The 20,328-nt window shown below is 42.8% G+C and overlaps 1 protein-coding gene across 1 annotated transcript in view; it reads left to right on the top strand.

The window, feature by feature from the left end:
- Positions 1 to 2,742: 2,742 nt before the first annotated feature.
- LOC117033721 (uncharacterized) overlaps positions 2,743 to 20,328 on the top strand; it is a 29,429-nt gene continuing 11,843 nt past the window's right edge. Inside the window, exons 1-6 of the mRNA XM_033125991.1 lie at positions 2,743 to 2,842; positions 7,968 to 8,103; positions 8,260 to 8,264; positions 8,654 to 8,931; positions 9,023 to 9,301; positions 9,382 to 9,528. Of these exons, the coding sequence (XP_032981882.1) occupies positions 2,743 to 2,842; positions 7,968 to 8,103; positions 8,260 to 8,264; positions 8,654 to 8,931; positions 9,023 to 9,301; positions 9,382 to 9,528 (945 nt within the window). The remainder of the gene's footprint in view (positions 2,843 to 7,967; positions 8,104 to 8,259; positions 8,265 to 8,653; positions 8,932 to 9,022; positions 9,302 to 9,381; positions 9,529 to 20,328) is intronic.

Raw genomic sequence — 20,328 nt, 5'->3', positions numbered from 1 at the left:
TTTTATCATCAAATCTCAGTTTCTCATAAAAGGGAATCTAAGCAGTGTCTCATGAGGAAGAATGCTGACAGCTCTGAAGTTGTTGTTGTTGGCAAAAATTTTGCTTTAGAACAGCAACTGACATCACTAGGTGCTCAATGAATGCATCTGGAATTGAATTACATTTCTAAAGCACAAAGACTCATTCTCTGTACCACCTCAAATGGCTCAGATTGTTCCTGTACCATTTGAAAATGAGGAGGCGTAAAGAAACTAATTACTAGGTGACAGAAGATTAGATTTTGAATGGTGAGCACATGTAGAGTATACAGGTGTTGTATTATAAAGTTGTACACCTGAAATTTATATAATGTTGTTAACCAATGTTACCCCAGTAATTTTTTTTTTCTTTAAGTAGGGCGCAGCTCACAGTGTCTCATGCAGGGATTCAACCAGCAACCTTGGTGTCATTAGCACCACGCTCTAACCAACTGAGCTAACCAGCCATCCCATCCCAATAAACTTAATAAAATAAAATAGAAATTAAAAAAAAGAAAAGAAAAGAAGAAGCTAATTGCTACTCAAGTACTAGGTACTATGTTAGGTGTTTCAGATACTCATGACAGCACTAGGTTTAACAGAAATTTTTAACATACGAGAATTTCTGCTTCCAGTTAGGTTTACCCTCCTGCCTTAAGGAATTAGAAAAATTGACAAAACATGTGAAACAATGTTTTTGGACATTAAACAATGGAAATACAGGACAGCGATCACTGAGAGAAAGGAAATAAATGAGGTGAGTCCTATGAATGCTCTGGCTCAGGACTTGGAACAAGTTTATAGGCTGCATTGCAGAGAGTGTCTCCAAACAGAGCCTAGTGATCTTGGTGAGTTGAAAAGACTGTATTCAGAGTATAGGGAGGCAAAAATTGTTATAATTTTCAGCGATAATACTGGAGAAGACACAGATGAAGAGAGAGAGAGAGAGAGACAGAGAGAGAGAGTGAGACAGAGAGACAATACTTCAGAGTTTTGCAGAGGGATCCTCTTGTATCTTTGGTTGCATTGTACTGATCTCCACATATATGTAAGGAAATCACTGAGGATGGGAAAAGAATCACTGGAAAAAAGTAGTGGGAATAATTCTAAGAGTTTATAAAGTGACTAGAATAGTTCATGTACACAACCATGAGTGGGAAAGCCTCCCAGTGCATGAAGCACTGCATAGTCATTAGAGGGTATAGCTTCATAGTGGAGCCAAATAAGTTCTAGATTAAAGACTGTTCTGAACATCCCTTCCTAACAAAGCTTAAAAACAAGCACTGAAAGGATCAAATTATTCCCAAATAACAACTACATCACAGAACAAAGCCCAACAATATTTAAAGAATATTTTACAACATCCAGCATCCAACAAATGTAAAATTTACAGTGTCCAGCATCTAATCAAAATTTGCCAGGCTTAGAATGAAGCAGGAAAATACATTCCATAACTGAAAATAAAACAATTAAATAAAACAGACAAATGACAGAGGTACCGTGGTTTCCTGAAAATAAGACCTAGCTGGACAATCAGCTCCAGTGTGTCTTTTGGAGCAAAAATTAATACAAGACCCAATCTTATTTTACTATACTATACTATACTATAATATAATATAATATAATATAATATAATATAATATAATACCAGGTCTTATGTTAATTTTTGCTCCAAAAGATGCATTAAAGCTGATAGTCTGGCTAGGTTTTATTTTCGGGGAAACACGGTTACAGAATTGAATTAGCAGATATGGATAAGTAACCTGTTATAAAAATAACTTGTAAGCTGTTATATAAAAATATAAAATCCATATTTTTAAAAAGTTAGAAGAAAATGTGAACATGATAATGAAAGAAATAGAAGATATAAAAAGGACCCAAATGGAACTTCTACAGGTTGAAAAAAAATTATCTGAAAAGTAGAATACACAGGGTGGGATTAATCACAAATTACACATTGTAGAAGAAAACAATAGTGAATTTGAAAACAGTAGAATAGAAACTATATAAAATAAAACACATAGAGATCCAAGATGGTGGAGTAGATAAACACTGTGTCTGCATCCTTCTGTGAGCACATTAAATTTACAACTAAATTATAGAACAATCATCCTGGAGAACCATCTGAAATCTAGCTGAACAGAAGTCCTACAACTAAAAATATAAGGAAGAAACCATGTGGAGACTGGTAGGAAGGGTGGAGATGTGGAATGGGCCCTAAACCTCTCTGTGGCAGTTAAGAATCAGGAGGGATACCTCGGCTGCAGAGATTCCAGCCAAAGGAGCAAGGGACCCCAGACCCCAGACTAGTTTCCCCAGCCTGGAGTACTGGTGCTGGGAAGAGGAGCCCCCATAACATCTGTCTGTGAAAAGCACTGGGGATTCTGACCTTTTGGGTGGGCCGGAAGTCTGAGGGAAACCCAGATGTCCTTTTAAACAGCCTACACACAGACTCACTTGCTCGCAGGCACTCACCTTGAGCTCCAGTGGAGGGATGATGACTTGTGGGCCTTGGAGACATATGAGAGGGCAGACTGCGGAGTGCGGCTTCAGGAGGATAGTTAGCATTTTCCTGGTGAGGGGTCCTCTTCCTGTGCAGCCAGCAGGCGGGTGGCATCTTTCCTATGTTGAGCCTGCCCCCACAGGCCAAATCTAAATCTGATTGGCCTGGTGAGCTCTGCTGCTCTGTCCTGTTAAATCAGCTAGGACTCCATCCCACCCAACATGAGCACCACCGGAGGCACTTTCTCCACGAACAACCGGCCCCTCTCTGATTGCACTATTTCTAGGAAAACTATCAGAGTCCATGGACCCCAGGCAGGTGGTGACTGGCCACAGTTTGCTCTGAGGCTTTTGCTGAGTTGCTCCAGGCTCAGCACTGGCACCAAATCAGAGACTACATTAACCTGGTGACCACAACTCTTCACACTCTAGTGGATTCCTGAGACCTGCTTCACTTAACTCACATACTCCATGAGCCTTTATCAGTGACTGAACCTTAAAGGAGCCGGCAGGTGACAGCAGGCCTCCGGGTATACTGGTTTTTTGTGCAGCTACTCCAGGCCTGGTACTGGTGGCAGCCATCATCAGTTTGTGGAGTGGCCTGTCCCCTGCAGATCGCTTTGTATCTGCCAACATGTAGCTCCCAGACAGTCACAGGCAATGGCTGACCTGAGCCTGCACCCAAGAGGCCCCAGAATGAACATACTTGGAGGTTGGCTTCAAACCACAGCAAAGCACCACCCAATTAGCCCCAGAAGTGGCACACACAAAGGGCGGTCTCAACAGGCACCAGAGACCACTGGGGCAAATCCCACTCAATAAGGTAAGCTTCCTGCACAGCAGTCCATAATCTGTGGACGTGGCTAAACCCCACAGCCAGTCAACCTGAGGGTTAATCCCACCCACTGAGTGCCAATAGCAATCAAGGCTCAACCATAACAGGAGAGCACACACAAACCACACAAGGGACACTCCCGGCACACCTGGTTCAGGTGATCAAGGAGACTGTGCCACTGGGCTCCACAGGACACCTACTACATAAGGTCACTTGGCCAAGACATAATAGATCTACATAATACATAGAAAAAAACACAGAGTGGCAGCCAAAATGAGGGAAAAAAGAACTGCATCCCAAATAAAAAAAAAAAAAACAGGAGAAAAATCCAGAAAAATAACTAAATGGTGGCAAGCAACCTTCCAGAGACAGAGTTAAAAAAAAAAAAGGTTATAAGGATGCTCAAGGAACTTAGTGAGAACTTCAACAAAAAGATTGCAAGCACAAAAAACGAAACAGTCAGAAGTGAATAACTGAAATGAAGAATGCACTAGAAGAAATCACCAGCAGACTAGATGAAGCAGAGGATAGAATCAGTGATTTGGAAGACAAGGTAGCAGAAAACACCCAATCAGAACAACAAAAAGAAAAAAGAATCCAAAAAAATGAGGATAGCTTAAGAGACCTCTGGGACAACATCAAGCATAACAACATTCACATCATTGGGTTTCCAGAAGGAGAAAAGAGAAAGCAAGAGATTGAGAACATATTTGAAGAAATAAAGACTGAAAACCTAACAGGGTGAAGGAAATAGACATACAATTCCAGGAAGTGCACAGAGTCCCAAACAAATGAACCCAAACAGGCAAACACCTACACACATTATCATTAAAATGGCAAAGGTTAAAGAGAAAGAGAGACTCCTAAAAACAGCAAGAGAAAGGCAAGTAGTAACTTATAAGGGAGCTCCCATAAGACTGTCAGCTGATTTCTCAATAGAAACTTTGCAGGCCAGAAGGGATTGGCACAAAATAGTCAACGTAATGAAAAGTAAGGACCTACAACCAAGACTACTCTACCCAACAAGGCTATCCTTTAAAATCAAAGGACAGATAAAGAGTTTCCCAGAGAAGAAAAAGCTAAAGGAGTTCATCACCACCAAAGCAGTGTTACAAAGAATGTTAGAGGGACTTCTTTAAGATGGAAAAAAAAATCAAAATAATGAATAATAAAATGGCAATAGCTGCATATCTATCAACAATTACATTCAATGTAAATGGATTAAATGCTCCAATCAAAAGATGTAGGAGGGCTGAATGGATAAGAAAATAAAACCCTTACATCTTCTGCCTACGAGAGACTCACTTCAGATTGAAAAACACACACAGACAGAAAGTAAAGGGATGGAAAAAGATATTCATTAAAATGCAAATGAAAACAAACAAACAAACAAAAATCTGGGGTAGCAATACTTACACCAGACAAAAGAGACTTTAAAACAAAGGCTATTAAAAGTGACAATGAAGGACCCAATAATCCCACTTCTGGGTATGTATCCAAAGAAACCCAAGCTACTTCGATGAGTGTGCATCCATATGTTCACTGTAGCATTGTTTACAATGGCCAAGATATGGAGGCAGCCTGGGTGTCCGCTGATGGAAGAATGGATAAAAAGGAGGTGGTCCATATATACAAAGGAATATTCCTCGGCCATGGAAGGAAATGGGTACTTGCCGTCTGCAGTGGCATGGTTGGACCTGGAGGGTGTTGTGTTGAGTGTAGTATATCAGACAGAGAGATAGAGAGATGTAATGTGATTTCTCTTATATGTGGAATCTAAGAACAAAATTAATGAGTAAAACAGAAATAAACTCATAGATGCAGAAAACATTTTGATGGTTGCCAGATGGGAGGGGTGTTGGGGGTGTGGATGAAAGAAGAGGAAGGGACTAAGAAGTACAAATTGGTTGTTTAAAAGTAGTTATGAGGATGTAGGATATAGCATAAGGGAGATAGTCAATGATATTGTAATAACTACGTATCGTGTCAGATGGGTACAAGATTTGTTGGGGTGATATATAGGAGTGGGTTGGAGGGCAGGGTGAAAAAGGTGATGGGATTAAAAAGTACATATTGGTAGTGACAACATCGTCATGGGGATATAAAGTAAAGCATAGGAAATATAGTCAATAATAAGGTAATAATTATGTATAGTGTTAGACTAGTGGGTACTAGACTAGTCATGGGGATACTTCTTAAATTATTTAAATGTCATACCATTATGCTATACACCTGAAATTAACATAAAATAATATTGAATGTCAACTGTAATTAATAAATTAAAAAAAGGGGGGGAAGCTGAAGGGGAATAAAAGGTCCAAATTTCCAGGTATAAAACAAACAAGTCATGAGGATGTAATGTACAGCATGGAGAATATAGTCAATAATACTGTGATAGCATAGTACGGTGTCAGGTGGTTGTTGGACTTATGGTGATCACTTCTTTAGATATATAAATATTGAATAACTATGGTATGCCACTTGAAACTAATATAATATTGTATGTTAGCTATATCTTTAATAAAAATCTTTTTTAAAAAAGTACATGCAAACCATAAAAAAAATAAAACACAAAGAGAAATAAGATTGAAAAAAGTACATAAGAACAGAGTGTCCATAATCTATAGAACAATACAAAGTGACCTCACATACATGTAATTGAAGTACCTGAAGGAGAGGAAAGGGCTGAATTGTGTTCCCCCAAAATTCATATGTTCAAATCCTAACCCCCATACCTCAGAATGTGAATGTATTTGGAGATAACATCTTTAAAGAGGTAATATGTTAAAATAAGTTCATTAGGATGGGCCCTAGTCTAATACAACTGGTATCTTTACATAAGAAGAGGAAATTTGGACACAGACACAGAGAGATGACTGTGTGAAGATACAGGGAGAAGATGGCTGTTTATAGGCCATTGCTGCTGACACTTTGAACTCAGACTTCTAGACTCCAGAACTGTGAGAAAATAAGACTTTCAGTCTCTAGTACTTGTTATGGTAGCCCTATAAAAAGTAATATGGAAAGGAAACAGAAAAAAATACTTAAAGAAATAATAACTGCAAAAATGTTACAAATCTGTTGAAAATTATAAATCCACAGATGCAAAAATATCGACAAACCCAAAGTAGAAGAAACATGAAAACAAAAAGCACACACACCAAGGTACATATAATCAAACTGCTGAAAAAACCGTCATAAAGAGAAAATCTTAAAAGCACCTAGAGGACTTCACTTTTAGTATACGTGCTGCCGAAGCAAGCACCAGAGGACTTCATTTTTGACCAAGATGGAGTAACAGATTGGATTTACCCTCTCATTTGAAACAATTTTTAAAAAAAACAAACAAAAAACCAGACAAAATATATGAAACAACAGACTTCATCAGGGAATGAAGGACAGTGATCCCTGAGAGACAGGAAATAAACAAGGCAAGCCCTACAATTGCCCCCAGCTTATTGAGAAAATCTGCAGGCCACAGTGCCAGGAGGAGTAACCCAGATGGAGCCTAGTGGACTACATGAGTGAGAAGACAGAGCTGATACCAAACAAAAGACATCATAAATGAAGTAGGGACTAATATACCTCATGAACATAGATGCAAAAATACTTAAATCAAATCCAGCAATATACAAAAAAAAGATAATACATCATAACTAAGTAGAGTTTACAAGGATGAAAGTTTGGTTTAAAAATAAAAAATCAATATAATTCATCATATTAACTGATAAAAGAATTTTAAAAACCCACAGGATAATATCAACAGATGAACTAAAATTACCTGACAATGGGGGCTGGCCTGGTGGCTCAGGCATTTAGAGCTCCATGCTCCTAACTCCGAAGGCTGCCGGTTCGATTCCCACATGGGCCACTGGGCTCTCAACCACAAGTTGCCAGTTCAATTCCTGGAGTCCCGCAAGGGATGGTGGGCTGCGCCCCCTGCAACTAGCAACGGCAACTGGACCTGGAACTGAGCTGCGCCCTCCACAACTAAGACTGAAAGGACAACAACTTGAAGCTGAATGGCACCCTCCACAACTAAGATTGAAAAGACAACAACTTGACTTGGAAAAAAGTCCTGGAAGTACACACTCTTCCCCAAAAAAGTCCTGTTCCCCTTCCCCAATAAAATCTTAAAAAAAAAAAAAATTATCTGACAAAACTCCACACCAACTCATGTCTAAAAAAATTAAAACTTCTAAAAAACTAGGAATAGATGGAAAATTTGTCATTTAATAATGAGCATCTATGAAAAGAACCACAGTAAATCATACTTAATTGTAGAGAGCGGGCTGTAAGCTGACTAGCGCCTTGCAGCCTGCAAGGTCATCCATGGGAAGCCTCGCTCCAGCATCTTCCCAGAAAGAACAAGAAAACACTAATGCAGCCACAGACATACAAACTTGCCAATACGTGGAACAGAATGTTCTACTGATACTTGCTTGTTCTGCTAATACTTGCTTGTATTAGACAATTGTTCCAAGACTGTATATAAACCGTGTGTGAAATAAAGACTGCACCACTGCTCTGCCATCCTTGGACGGTGGACCTCCGGATCCCAGCTCTCCTGTCTCTTGTGTCTTTTCTTTATCTCCTCACCCTTCCCCCTCAGGCCTAGCCCTCCTGGCAGCGCAGGCCACGGCAGAGTGGCGCCCGAACAGGGACCTGAGTACGGGAAGCGAAAAACGGACAAGTAGAGGACCGTCCTCTGCTACCAAGTGGAGTGGCGTGGCACCTGCCACAAACAGGTGAGGAGACTCCTCTCAAGGTTAAAGGTAGAGGAGGGGAGCCAGCTAAGTGTAATCGGGAGTAAAACATGGGACAGCATGGGTCCAAAGAAAGAGACCTCTTTGTGCAAATGCTAAAGGCTATGCTTAACGCTCCCGGTTGTAATATTTGCTCAGGCCAGGTAATGGAATTCCTATCTTTTGTACAGGATATATGCCCTTGGTTCCATGAAGAGGGCACACTCAATCCCGCTACTTGGGAGAGAGTTGGGCAGCAGCTCCATGACCGCTTCATGGCTGAAGGCTCCTCTAAGTTCCCCATCCCCACCTTTGTTCTTTGGAACTTAGTGAAGGAGTCACTTGACCCCTCCCCGTGGTTTCGAGACTACCGTCCCCATCAACACAGGGAGGGGTCTCTCAGGTCTTCACTCTGCAGTGGAGGGGTATGAAGCGCTGAAGCTCTCTGGCGCTCTCTCGGCGCCGCCAGTAGGAGATAAACAGTTACCCCCTTCCCCCCCATTACGAGAAAGAACTTCATGATAAGGAGCAAAAAATATTATAACCCTCCCAGAAACCTCCGGCCCCCAGAACTCGGATACGGATGATGAGTCTTCCCCTTCCGCTGACCTCCTGGTGGCCTTTGCTAAGCTTTCTTGCGGAGCACCGCCAGCCGGGGGCCCCCTCCTGCCCCGAGATGCCGCCCCAGATCCTGAACAAAGACGCCCCCTTGCGCTCTCTGCTTTACAAAGGGGTGTTCTCCAGGCCCAGGAAAAGGGGGAAGACACTTCCGGCTTTCAATTGTACCCTGTAACAGAACGCATAGTCAACGGACAACCAGTTAGAGAATATGTAATTATTCCTTTTAAGATGCTAGAAGACCTCAAAACGGCATGTGCCACCTATGGGCCTACGGCCCCCTTTACCTTTGCCTTGCTGGAAGGTTTACAAACTGCTGCCCTTGCACCCAATGATTGGAAGACTATGGCTGGCTAAGGCTTGCCTTAGTGCAGGGGATTATCTGTTATGGAAGAGTGAATGGACTGACTTGTGCGAACAAGGAGCACGGAGAAATCAGGCTCATCAAGTGCCTATTACCTATGACATGCTGGTAGGAGAAGGGCAACTCAGCCCCCGGGACCACCAGCTGGGTTATCCCCTGCAAGCATATCAACAAATTAACATAGCGGAACTAAAGCCTGGCGCAGCCTGTCCACCTCGGGTACAAAAGGGGAAATACTCAGTAAAGTTAGACAGGGGCCTGCTGAACTGTATCAAGACTTTGCTTCTCGCCTTTCACAGGCTGTCTCTCGAGTAATTTCAGATGCCCAGGCTGGGCAAATCCTTACTAAACAACTTGCCTATGAAAATGCTAATAGCGCCTGTCAGGCGGTACTGAGACCCTACCGAAAAAGGGCACTATATCAGATTTTATTCGGCTATGCTCAGGTATTGGCCCTGCCCACATCCAGGGCGCCGCTCTGGCAGCAGCCTTTTCCAAATCTATAGACAGGTTAGCCCAAGCCTGAGAAAACAACAGACAGATGGGTAAATGTTATATGTGTGGAAAACCCAGCCACTTTGCAAGAGAATGCCCTCAAAAGGATCAATCCGCTTTTCCCCAGCATCTGCCCCTAGGGTAAAACAGGGGGCCCACCAGCGCAGCCTCGGGTTGTGCCCGCGATGTCTTCGCGGACGACATTGGTCCGGTGACTGTCGGTTACTACATGATGCTTTCGGAAACCCGATTCAGGGAAACGGATATGGGGCCGACCCGGCCCCGTCAAATAATGGGGGCCCTGACAACAACACCATCAGTAATTCTCCAAAACCCAGCCGACCCCCAATCCAACAGCTATGCAGGGCCACGCCCGGGAGCCAGGATTGGACCTCAATCCCGCCTCCTGATATGTATTGACTCGCGAAATGGGACCGCAAGCAATTCCCACAGGGATATGGGGGCCTATTCCCCCAGGCACAGTGGGGTTAATCTTAGGGAGAAGCAGCTTCACTATGAAGGGATTTCATGTACTACCCGGAGTTATAGATGAGGATTATGAGGAAGAAATCAAGGTCATGGCCCATACCATAAAAATATTGTCCAGGTTCTGTCCACCGACACAATCGCGCAATTGGTTTTAGTTCCCACTATCAAAAGAGGGCAAGTACTCTCATCGAAGGCTCGAGGCGCTAAAGGCTTTGGCTCTTCTGATATATATTGGATACAACAAATCCAAAAGGAAAGACCCAAATTAACCCTATGGATAGAAGGAAAACAATTCTCAGGTCTCCTAGATATGGGAGCTGATGTTTCCATTATTGCCCACCAACACTGGCCCACATCCTGGCCCACCACTCATACTGTGGCAGAACTTCAGGGGATAGGACAGACCCAAGGCCCCTGACAAAGTTCAAAGATCCTTAACTGGACAGGCCCAGACAGACAACAGGGAACCTTTTGTCCCTATGTCCTCCCGGGACTACCTGTTAACCTCTAGAGACATGATGTATTGAGTCAGATGCACGTTATTATGTACAGCCCAAGTACTCAGGTCTCCCATATGATGTTCAGTCAGGGATTTCTACCCTCACAGGGGCTAGGGAAAAAAACATCAGGAAATAACAGCCACCATACAGGTAAAACCAAAAAATGACAAATTAGGATTAGGACATCCAAATTTAGAAGAGGGACCGTGGTGACTCCTGCTACCCCAGTTGGACTTACCGCAGAAAAAAATAACTTGGAAATGTCACACCCCTGTGTGGGTAGACCAATGGCCCCTTACTCAGGAGAAAGTCCACGCAGCACGACAGCTAATTACTGAATAACTTGCTGCTGGTCATATTGAGCACTCCAATAGCCCTTGGAACACTCCAATATTTGTAATAAAGAAAACATCAGGTAAATGGAGATTGTTACAAGACCTCCGCAAGGTTAATCAGACAATGAAGGTTATGGGAGCCACCCAGCCTGGTCTTCCCACGCCCACTGTTATACCGTGGGACTTTTGTTTATTCATTATTGACCTTGAAGACTGTTTCTTTACTATCCCCTTAGACCAGGTGTGTCCAAACTTTTTTCAACGTGTTTCACCAAGGGCCATATGCGGTAACATACACAAACAGCCGGGCCACTCACTCGAGGTGAAGTACCTATTGCCTCACCTGGTTTATTTAAGTAAACTAAATATGTTTTTGGAATTTGCTGCGCGCCAATTGAAAATGGATCACGAGCTGCAGTTGGCCCGCGGGCCACAGTTTGGACACCCCTGCCTTACACCCTAAGGACAGAAAACGTTTTGCCCGTAGCGTACCTACCAGCCCTTAACTTCCAAGAACCCATGAAACAGTACCGATGGAAGGTCCTCCCTCGGGGGATGGCCAACAGTCCTACTCTGTGCCAGAACTTTGTTGCCTTAGCTAGTGATCCTATTAGAAAATGCTTTCCCGATGCGTATATTATTTATTATATGGATGATATTCTAATTGCCCATAAAAATCAAGAGACCCTACAAAAGGCATTTTCAGAACTAAATGCCTCCTTAACAACCCATGGGCTTCACATCACCCCCAGAAAAGTGCAGCAGGCTGCTCCATTCTCCTATCTCGGGACAACTATTCTTCAAAGAGCAGTATAGCCACAAAAAATTCACAAAAAAATCCAAATCTAAGGGGATTCCCTTTGGTAATTAAATGACTTCCAAAAGTTATTAGGGAATATCAGTTGGCTACGTCCACATTTAGGCATAACTACAGGTCAATTATAGCCTCTCTTCGATATTCTAAAAGGAGATCCTGACCCCATGTCCCCTCGACAGTTGTCCCCCGATGCCCGCCAAGCTCTCCAACTAGTTAACGAAGCCATTCAACAAACCCAGGTTTTTCGACCTTTCCATACCGATGAAGCTTATTATTTGCCCCACCAAGCCACAACCTACAGGCCTTTTATGACAAGCTTAAGGGCCAATCGAGTGGCTCCACCTGCCCAATACAGGCCCCAAAGTATTCCTTCCCTATTATGATCTCCTTGGCACCCTAATTCACAAAGGCCGAAAACGACCGAGACAACTTATAGGTTATGACCCCCAGGCTATAATTGTATCCTATACCCAAAAACAACAACATTGGTTATTCCCATACCCAGATACCTGGCAGCTGGCGCTTGCCCAATTCCCTGCAAGTGTTGATTGCCACTATCCAGCCAATAAGCTCCTTCAGTTCCTGCTACAAAACCCGGTAATTTTCCCCAAGGTAATTTCCCCCAATCCTCTTCCTAACACGCTTACCATTTTTACAGATGGTTTCAGTAACGGCATAGCCATGGTACATACTCCCACACAGACACATTCCAAACAAACACACTTTGCCTCTGCCTAGCCCATAGAATTCGCTGCCCTGATCTGGGTCCTAGAGCTCCATCCCTACCTGGCTTTTAACATCTTTTCTGATAGCTCCTACCTGTACACGGTCGGTAGGGTAATTGAGACCACTGTTAGCAGCCATACTTCAGATGAAGAACTTTTTCATCTGTTTTGTCAACTCCAAACGCTAATTCAGGCCAGGCCAAAACCGTGCTATACTGGCCATATCTGAGCCCACTCTTGACTCCCTGGGCCCCTAGCACTAGGCAATGACATTGCTGACCAACCCACACAATCCCAAGCTTAGGCCCTTCTGGCTGTCCAGGTATCCCAATCCACTCCCATCACACAGGCCCAACAATCCCATATAACCTATCATCAAAACGCTGCTGCCTTACTGCTCCAGTTTAGAATTTCCAGAGAAGAAGCCCGACATATTGTCAAAACTTGCTCCACATGCCAGATCCATCTCCCTGTACCCTGCTACGGAGTAAATCCTAGAGGCTTACTCCCCAACCAACTTTGGCAGATGGATGTCACTCACGTTCCCTCCTTCAGAAATGTCCCCTATGTTCATGTTGTTGTTGATACTTATTCTGGGTTCTTATTTGCTACTGCGCGACCAGGAGAAGGGACTACTCACGTCATTAGTCATTGACTCCAAGCATTTTCAGTAATGGGCCTCCCTCAACAATTAAAAACTGACAATGGCCCTGGATATACCAGTAAAGTTTTCGCTCAGTTCTGTTCTCAGTTTAAGATCACACATACTACGGGGATCCTTTATAACCCCCATGGACAAGGAATCATAGAACGTGCCCACTGCACACTCAAAACACAAATACAAAAACAAACCAAGGGAGTTACCCCGGCTACACCCAATAATATCTTATTCACTCTTTACCCTCAATTTTTTAAACACGGATGCCTCTCGCCGCACGGCAGCCGAATGGCTCTGGACGCCAGAGCGCCCTCCGCTGCCCATCGTATGATGGAAAGACCCTCTTGATAATGTTTGGCATGGGCTCGATCCTGTGCTGGTCTGGGGAAGGGTCATGTTTGTGTTTTCCCTAGGAACGCGGAAGGCCCTTGGTGGTTACCAGAACAACTAGTGAGACGTTGTGATGGATCAGAACCCAGATCCCGACTCCTGACGCCGCCCATGAAATGCCTCCAAGTAATACCACTTGTGGTGATCCCTCGGCCTCGAGGAACCCACCGAGCCCAGCCGCCTACGTGGGAACAGCTCAAGCACCTGACACCTGAAGGAAAAAACATGGTTCAGCGACAAGGATTGCCCATAACTTCTGAGCGGCTCTTTTTCGCCATGTTGGCCATCATAACAATACAGGCCAAATGTAGCTCAGACAGAGACTCAAAGTTTCTGGACCTTTTTTCCTAACCCCCCTGCACTTCACCCTGTCACTTGGAATGACCCTAGAGTCCCTGTCTTCGTCAACGACACACAGATCCTTGGTGGGACCCCCAAGGGACACATTATGCCCCAGTGGGCCCCCTTTAACTACACCTGGACAGCCGTTGGCGCCCCCCTCTGCACAGGCCCCCAAGATAAAACGGGGTGCCTAAAAATCCAGCCTGTCAATAAGACTGCTATGAGGGTAGCAAATATAGCTAACCTCTCTGGGCCGTGGGATATGTACAAATATCTACAACTTGCTTTTTTGGGACTCACTAATCTTTCCACTGTTGTTCCCGCTTCCCATCCACCCCTTCCATGTTGCCCTAATTCCTCCTCCGTGGAAGTATCCAAATTTGCTAATTGGTTAGAATGTGCTCACCCTCTGGCTGTGGACTACTCCAACATCATTGGAGTAGTCCAAATCATATGGGACTGGTCACATCGTCTCACTGGCCCTCATCAAGATTGGATGACTACCGGATGATATGTGACTCCCATTTTGACCACCCTACAACATAATATCCAGCGTGAGCTCTGGCGAGCTTTCGCGACCACAGACTTTATATAAACATTTCCTCATCATCCACTCAGGACCTGGGGCTAAAACACATATATGGGGTTTGGGCCTGCACCCGGCCGCCCTATGTATTCCTGGTAGGAGGCTTGAATGTCAGTGCCATCAAACAACAACAGCTACACGTTGAGTGCTTGGACTGTAATTTGACCAACTGTGTCACAACATACAACAAAGGGTCCCAAGTCATGGTATTGTACCAACCATCTTATCTCTTAATACCCACCAATTTGACCGGCCCCTGGTATGACGACAAGGGACTCCAAAGTGTCTTTAAGAGAGATTCAAAACCAACTAACCAGGGAAAAAAGAGTTTTTGGCATGGTCATAGCTGACATAGTGGCGATCATCTCAGTAATAGCTACCACTGTGACTGCCACCACCGCCCCGCCCAGGGCATAAAAACCGCCCACTTTGTCAATGTTTTGGTGCAAAACTCGTCCATTGCACTAAAAACACAAGAAAAAATAGATTTAAAGATAGAATATAAGATAAATGCATTAGAAACACAATAACTCTTGGCAACAAAATAGAAGCTTTACGCTTAAGACTAAGCCTACGTTACCATGCCAATTTCCAAAAGATCTGTTACCTTTGCTCCCCACAATGGGACACAATGGCAATGGGACAAAATTCTTAACCACATACCAGGTATCTAGAGCCATAACAATCTTAGCCTTGATCTTAGTGACCTCCATCGAGAAATTCTTGACATTCAACATGCACACGATCCCATTCTCAACCCAGCCAATACAGCTCAACAGTAGCTTACCCAGCTCATGGGGTTTAACCTGTTTAACCTCCTCTGACATTCATTCTGGTTTCTATGTGGTATCTCTGTTCTGGTATTTACTTTGTTTTGTATCTTTTCAGTCAGCTACCGAGTCATCCAACACCGACTTGTAGACCTCCTTAATCAACACCAGCTACGGCTTAAATCAAAAAGAGAAGGGGGAGATGTAGAGAGAGGGCTGTAAGCTGACTAGCGCCTTGCAGCCTGCAAGGTCATCCATGGGAAGCCTCGCCCCAGCATCTTCCCAGAAAGAACAAGAAAACACTAATGCAGTCATAGACATACAAACTTGCCAATACGTGAAACAGAATGTTCTACTGATACTTGCTTGTTCTGCTAATACTTGCTTGTATTAGACAATTGTTCCAAGACTGTATATAAACCGTGTGTGAAATAAAGACTGCGCCATTGCTCTGCCATCCTTGGACGGTGGACCTCCCAATCCCCGCTCTCCTGTCTCTTGTGTCATTTCTTTATCTTCTCACCCTTCCCCCTCAGGCCAAGCCCTCCTGGCCGCGCGGGCCGCGGCACTTAATGGTGAAAGACTGTATGCCTAGGATTGGGAACAAGTCAAGGATATTTTTTCACCACTGCTATTCAACCTTGTATTGGAGGTGCTACTCAGTGCAATAGGGCAAGAAAAAGAAACGGCATATAGATTGGAAATGAAGAAGGAGAACTGTCTTTATTCACAGAAGACATAATTGTTGATGCAAAAATTTCTAAGGAATCTAGAAAAAAAGCTACTAGTTAATAACTGAATTTAGCACGATCACAAGATACAAGGTCAATATCGAAAAATCATTTGTATTTTAAATACAATCATAAATTGAAAATATAAAAATGCTGTTTACAATAAACATTAAAATATTAAATTCTTTGATGTAACTTTACAAAATATGTACAAGACATATACACTGAAAACCATAAAACATTACATAGAAATTAAAGGACAGATATGCCATGGATCAGTAGACTCAATATTGTTATGATGTCAGTTCTAAGTTAATATATAGGTTCAACACAATTCCAATCAAAATCCTGGGGAACTTTTTGTAGAAACTGACAAGCTGTTTCTAGAATGCACGTGGAAGTATGAAGGACCTAAAATATGCAAAGCAATTTTGAAAAAGAAGAACAATATTTATGAATTGCACTACCTGATTTCAAGGCTTGCTATAAAATCACAGCTATCAGGAGAGAGTGGTGTTGGTATAAAGGTAGGCATATAAATCAACAGAACAACTAGCAAGTTCAGAAATAGTTTTACACATATATGGCCAATTGGTTTTGGCAAAGAATTCACAGCAATTCAATGGGGAAAGAATCTTTTCAACAAATGGTGTCAGAACAGTTGGTTATGCATATGTAAGAAAATGAATCTTAACTCTATCTCACACCATATATAAAAAATAACTCTGAATGGATCATAAACCTAAGGGTAAGAGCTAAAGCTACAAAACTTTTAGAAAAGAACATAGGAAAAATCTTAGTGACTGGGTTGGGGAAATTTTTCTTAAATAAGACACAATGAGTATGAACCACAAAGAAAAATTAATAAATTTGACCTCATCAAAATTAATAAGTTTGGTTCTTTAAAAGACATGTTAAAAATCAAAAGATGAGGCCGGCCCAGTGGCTCAGGCGGTTGGAGCTCTGTGCTCCTAACTCCGAAGGCTGTGGGTTCGATTCCCACATGGGCCAGTGGGCTCTCAACCACAAGGTTGTCGGTTTCGACTCCCTCAAGGGATGGTGGGCTGTGCCTCCTGCAACTAGCAACAGCAACTGGACCTGGAGCTGACCTGCGCCCTCCACAACTAAGACTGAAAGGACAACAACTTGAAGCTGAATGGCACCCTCCACAACTAAGATTGAAAGGACAACAACTTGACTTGGAAAAAAGCCCTGGAAGTACACACTGTTCCCCAATAAAGACCTGTTCCCCTTCCCCAATAAAATCTTAAAAAAAAAAAAATCAAAAGACAAGCCACAGAACAGGAGAAAATATTTTCAAATCACATATTTGATAAAAGACTGTATCCAGAATTATAAGAACTCTTACCACTCAATATTAAGAAATAAAGCACTCAATTTTTTTTTAAAGATTTTATTGGGGAAGAGGAACAGGATTTTATTGGGGAACAGTGTGTACTTCCAGGACTTTTTTCTAAGTCAAGTTGTTGTCCTTTCAGTCTTAGTTGTGGAGGTCGCAGCTCAGCTCCAGGTCCAGTTGCCGTTGCTAGTTGCAGGGGGCGCAGCCCACCATCCCTTGAGGGAGTCGAAACCGACAACCTTGTCGTTGAGAGGACGCACTCCAACCAACTGAGCCATCCAGGAGGCAGCTCAGCTCAAGGTGCCCTGTTCCATCTTAGTTGCAGGGGGCGGAGCCCACCATCCCTTGCGGGACTCGAGGAATTGAACTGGCAACCTTGTGGTTGAGAGCCCACTGGCCCGTGTGGGATTCGAACCAGCAGCCTTCGGAGTTAGGAGCATGGAGCTCTAATTGCCTGAGCCACCGGGCCAGCCCAAGAACTCAATTTTTTTAATGGGCAAAATATTTGAACAGACTCTGTACTAAAGAAGATATATGAGTGGCCACTAAGAACATAAAAGTATTACCAGAAAAAAAGAAAACTAAAACTACAATAAATTACCACTATAAACTCATTAGAATGAATAAAATTTTTAAAGACACATAATACCAAATGTTGGCAAACATGTGGAGCAATCGGCACCCTCATACGTTGCTGTTGAGAATGCAAAATGGTATGGCCATTTTGGAAAACAGATTGGCGGTTTTTTATAAAGTTAAACATATACTTGCCATATGCCCGGCACTTTTACTCACAGGTATTTACCCCAGAGAAATGAAAACATATGTCTGCCCAAAAACTTATACACATATGCTCATAACAGCTTTGTTCATAATAGCCAAAATCTGGAACCAAGCCAAATGTCCATCAACTGGTGAATAGACAAATGTATTGTAGAATATCCATAAAATAGAAAACTACATAGCAATAAAAAGGAATGAATTCTCAATAATAGCAACAACATGGATGAATTTCAAAAGCATTATACAAAGTAAAAAAAAGTAGACATAAAGGTCATAGTACTGTATATGTGTCTAAAATTCTAGAAACAGCAAAATTACGACAATAGAAAACAGATCATTGGCTTCCAGTAGCCAGCTATGGAGGAAAGTGATTGACTAATGGGCCTGAGGAAACTTTTTGGGGTGATTAAAATGTTTGAATTTTTATTGTGGTGGTATTTACATAATTATATGTATAATACAAAACATCAAATTGAACACTAAATTTGGTGAATTTTTATTGTATGTAAATTATACCTAAATAAAACTTACCTTGTATGTATCATCTAAATTCACAGATGAGGAAACTGAGGCTTATAAAAGGTAAGGAACAACCTAGAGGATATTATGCTAAGTGAAATAAGTCATACAGAGAAAGACAAACACCACATGATTTTACTTAGATGTAGAATCTACAAAACAAAGTAAGTGAACAAACAAAACAGAGACAAACTAGTAGATACAGAGAACATTTTGGTAGTTAGCAGATAGGAGGGGGCCTGGGGGACTGGGTGCAGAAAGTGAAGGGATTAAGATGTACAACTTTATAGTAGTTACAAAATAGTCACGTGGATGTCAAGTATGGGGAATATAGTCAATAATATTGTAATAACTAGTATGGTGCCAGGTGGGTACTAGACTTATCGGGGGAATCACTTTGTAAATTATATAAATATCTAACCACTATGCTGTGCACCTGAAACTAACATAAAATAATAATGAATGTTAATTGTAATTGAAAAATAAAAATTAAACAACAACAATTCAGCAATGTAAAAAAAAAAAGGTAAGGAACATACCTGTCACAGGTAATAGTTCCAGGATTCAAACCCACAACTCATCTTCTTTCTTTTACATCTTGTTTCCTTCCTTGCTGTTCATTCTGTACGTAATTATTAAAGCCTCATATTAAAGGAACGTGAAAACTAGCATACTAAGACCCATATCACAAAGTCCCTAACCCAAGAATGAATGGTAATATTCCCCATCTAATTCTTACTTCGAAGCCCTCCCCTCCCCTGGCTCCTCTTGCAGGGTATTGCCCTGCACTGGGCAATTGTCCTGCCCCTGGGACATGTGTGTTTCTCCTGGGCCTGCCCTTATACTGGAGGTCCGCAGGCCCTGCCCTGCCCACACTGCCTGGGCCCCACTTCCTTCCTCCAATCCAGGTCTTTGCTTTTCTTATCTCCAGACTCAGATTCACCCATTTTTATCTTCAGCATTTTCGCTTGGTATTTACCAAACTGTTCGTTATTTTGTGCTTATTTAGCTTGTTCTTTCGCTCTCCATGGACCTTGTCACCTACAGGCCTACAGAGTCCCTGACCAAGCTTCACGGAACACTGTTTATTACTTTGCGTGTTCCCCCAAAGCACCTGAGACAGGATCTTTTACACCCAGGAGCTCCAAGTTGGATTTGAATCTTCTCAGTTCGATTCAGTTTGGGAGAGCAAGGCCCTATAGGTGCCTGCTCTGTCTCATGTGACGCCAGTATTACAAACAGAAATGAATGTGATGAGGTCCATATTCAGGGGGCTCACAGGCGCAGGCATGTAAAGATGTAATTACCCAGCAGTGAAATGGAATCAGTGATAGAAATATGAGTAAGGCCCAGGCCGTCACATCAGGCAGCGTCCTCACTCTCCTGGGGAGGATGGAGGTGTAATGGAGGTTGGTGTGGACTTCAGGACAGTCTTCACAGGGGAGTTGTCCCGTGTGTTGGGTTTGAAGGACGGAGAGGAGATGTTAAAAACACATACGCAAAGGCATTAAGCATGAAAGAGCACAGGTCCCTAAGGAGGCAGAGCTTGGTATTGCGCGGTATGGAGTGTGAAGGGAGAGGGCAGAACTTGAGGTCTAGGAGGTAGCAGGAGCCAGGCAACACAGGGCTCTTGTTGCAAGAATCAGAGACCAAGCCAGCTGGGAACCAGGCATGGTGCTAACAAAGACAGGCTGATTCTGAGCCAAGTACAGGAGATAAAATGAGGGAAAGAGCATTTACTGGGTT

Source organism: Rhinolophus ferrumequinum, chromosome 14, assembly GCF_004115265.2.
Source record: "Rhinolophus ferrumequinum isolate MPI-CBG mRhiFer1 chromosome 14, mRhiFer1_v1.p, whole genome shotgun sequence".
Lineage (NCBI taxonomy): Eukaryota > Metazoa > Chordata > Mammalia > Chiroptera > Rhinolophidae > Rhinolophus > Rhinolophus ferrumequinum.
This window is presented reverse-complemented; position numbering and strand designations above follow the sequence as displayed.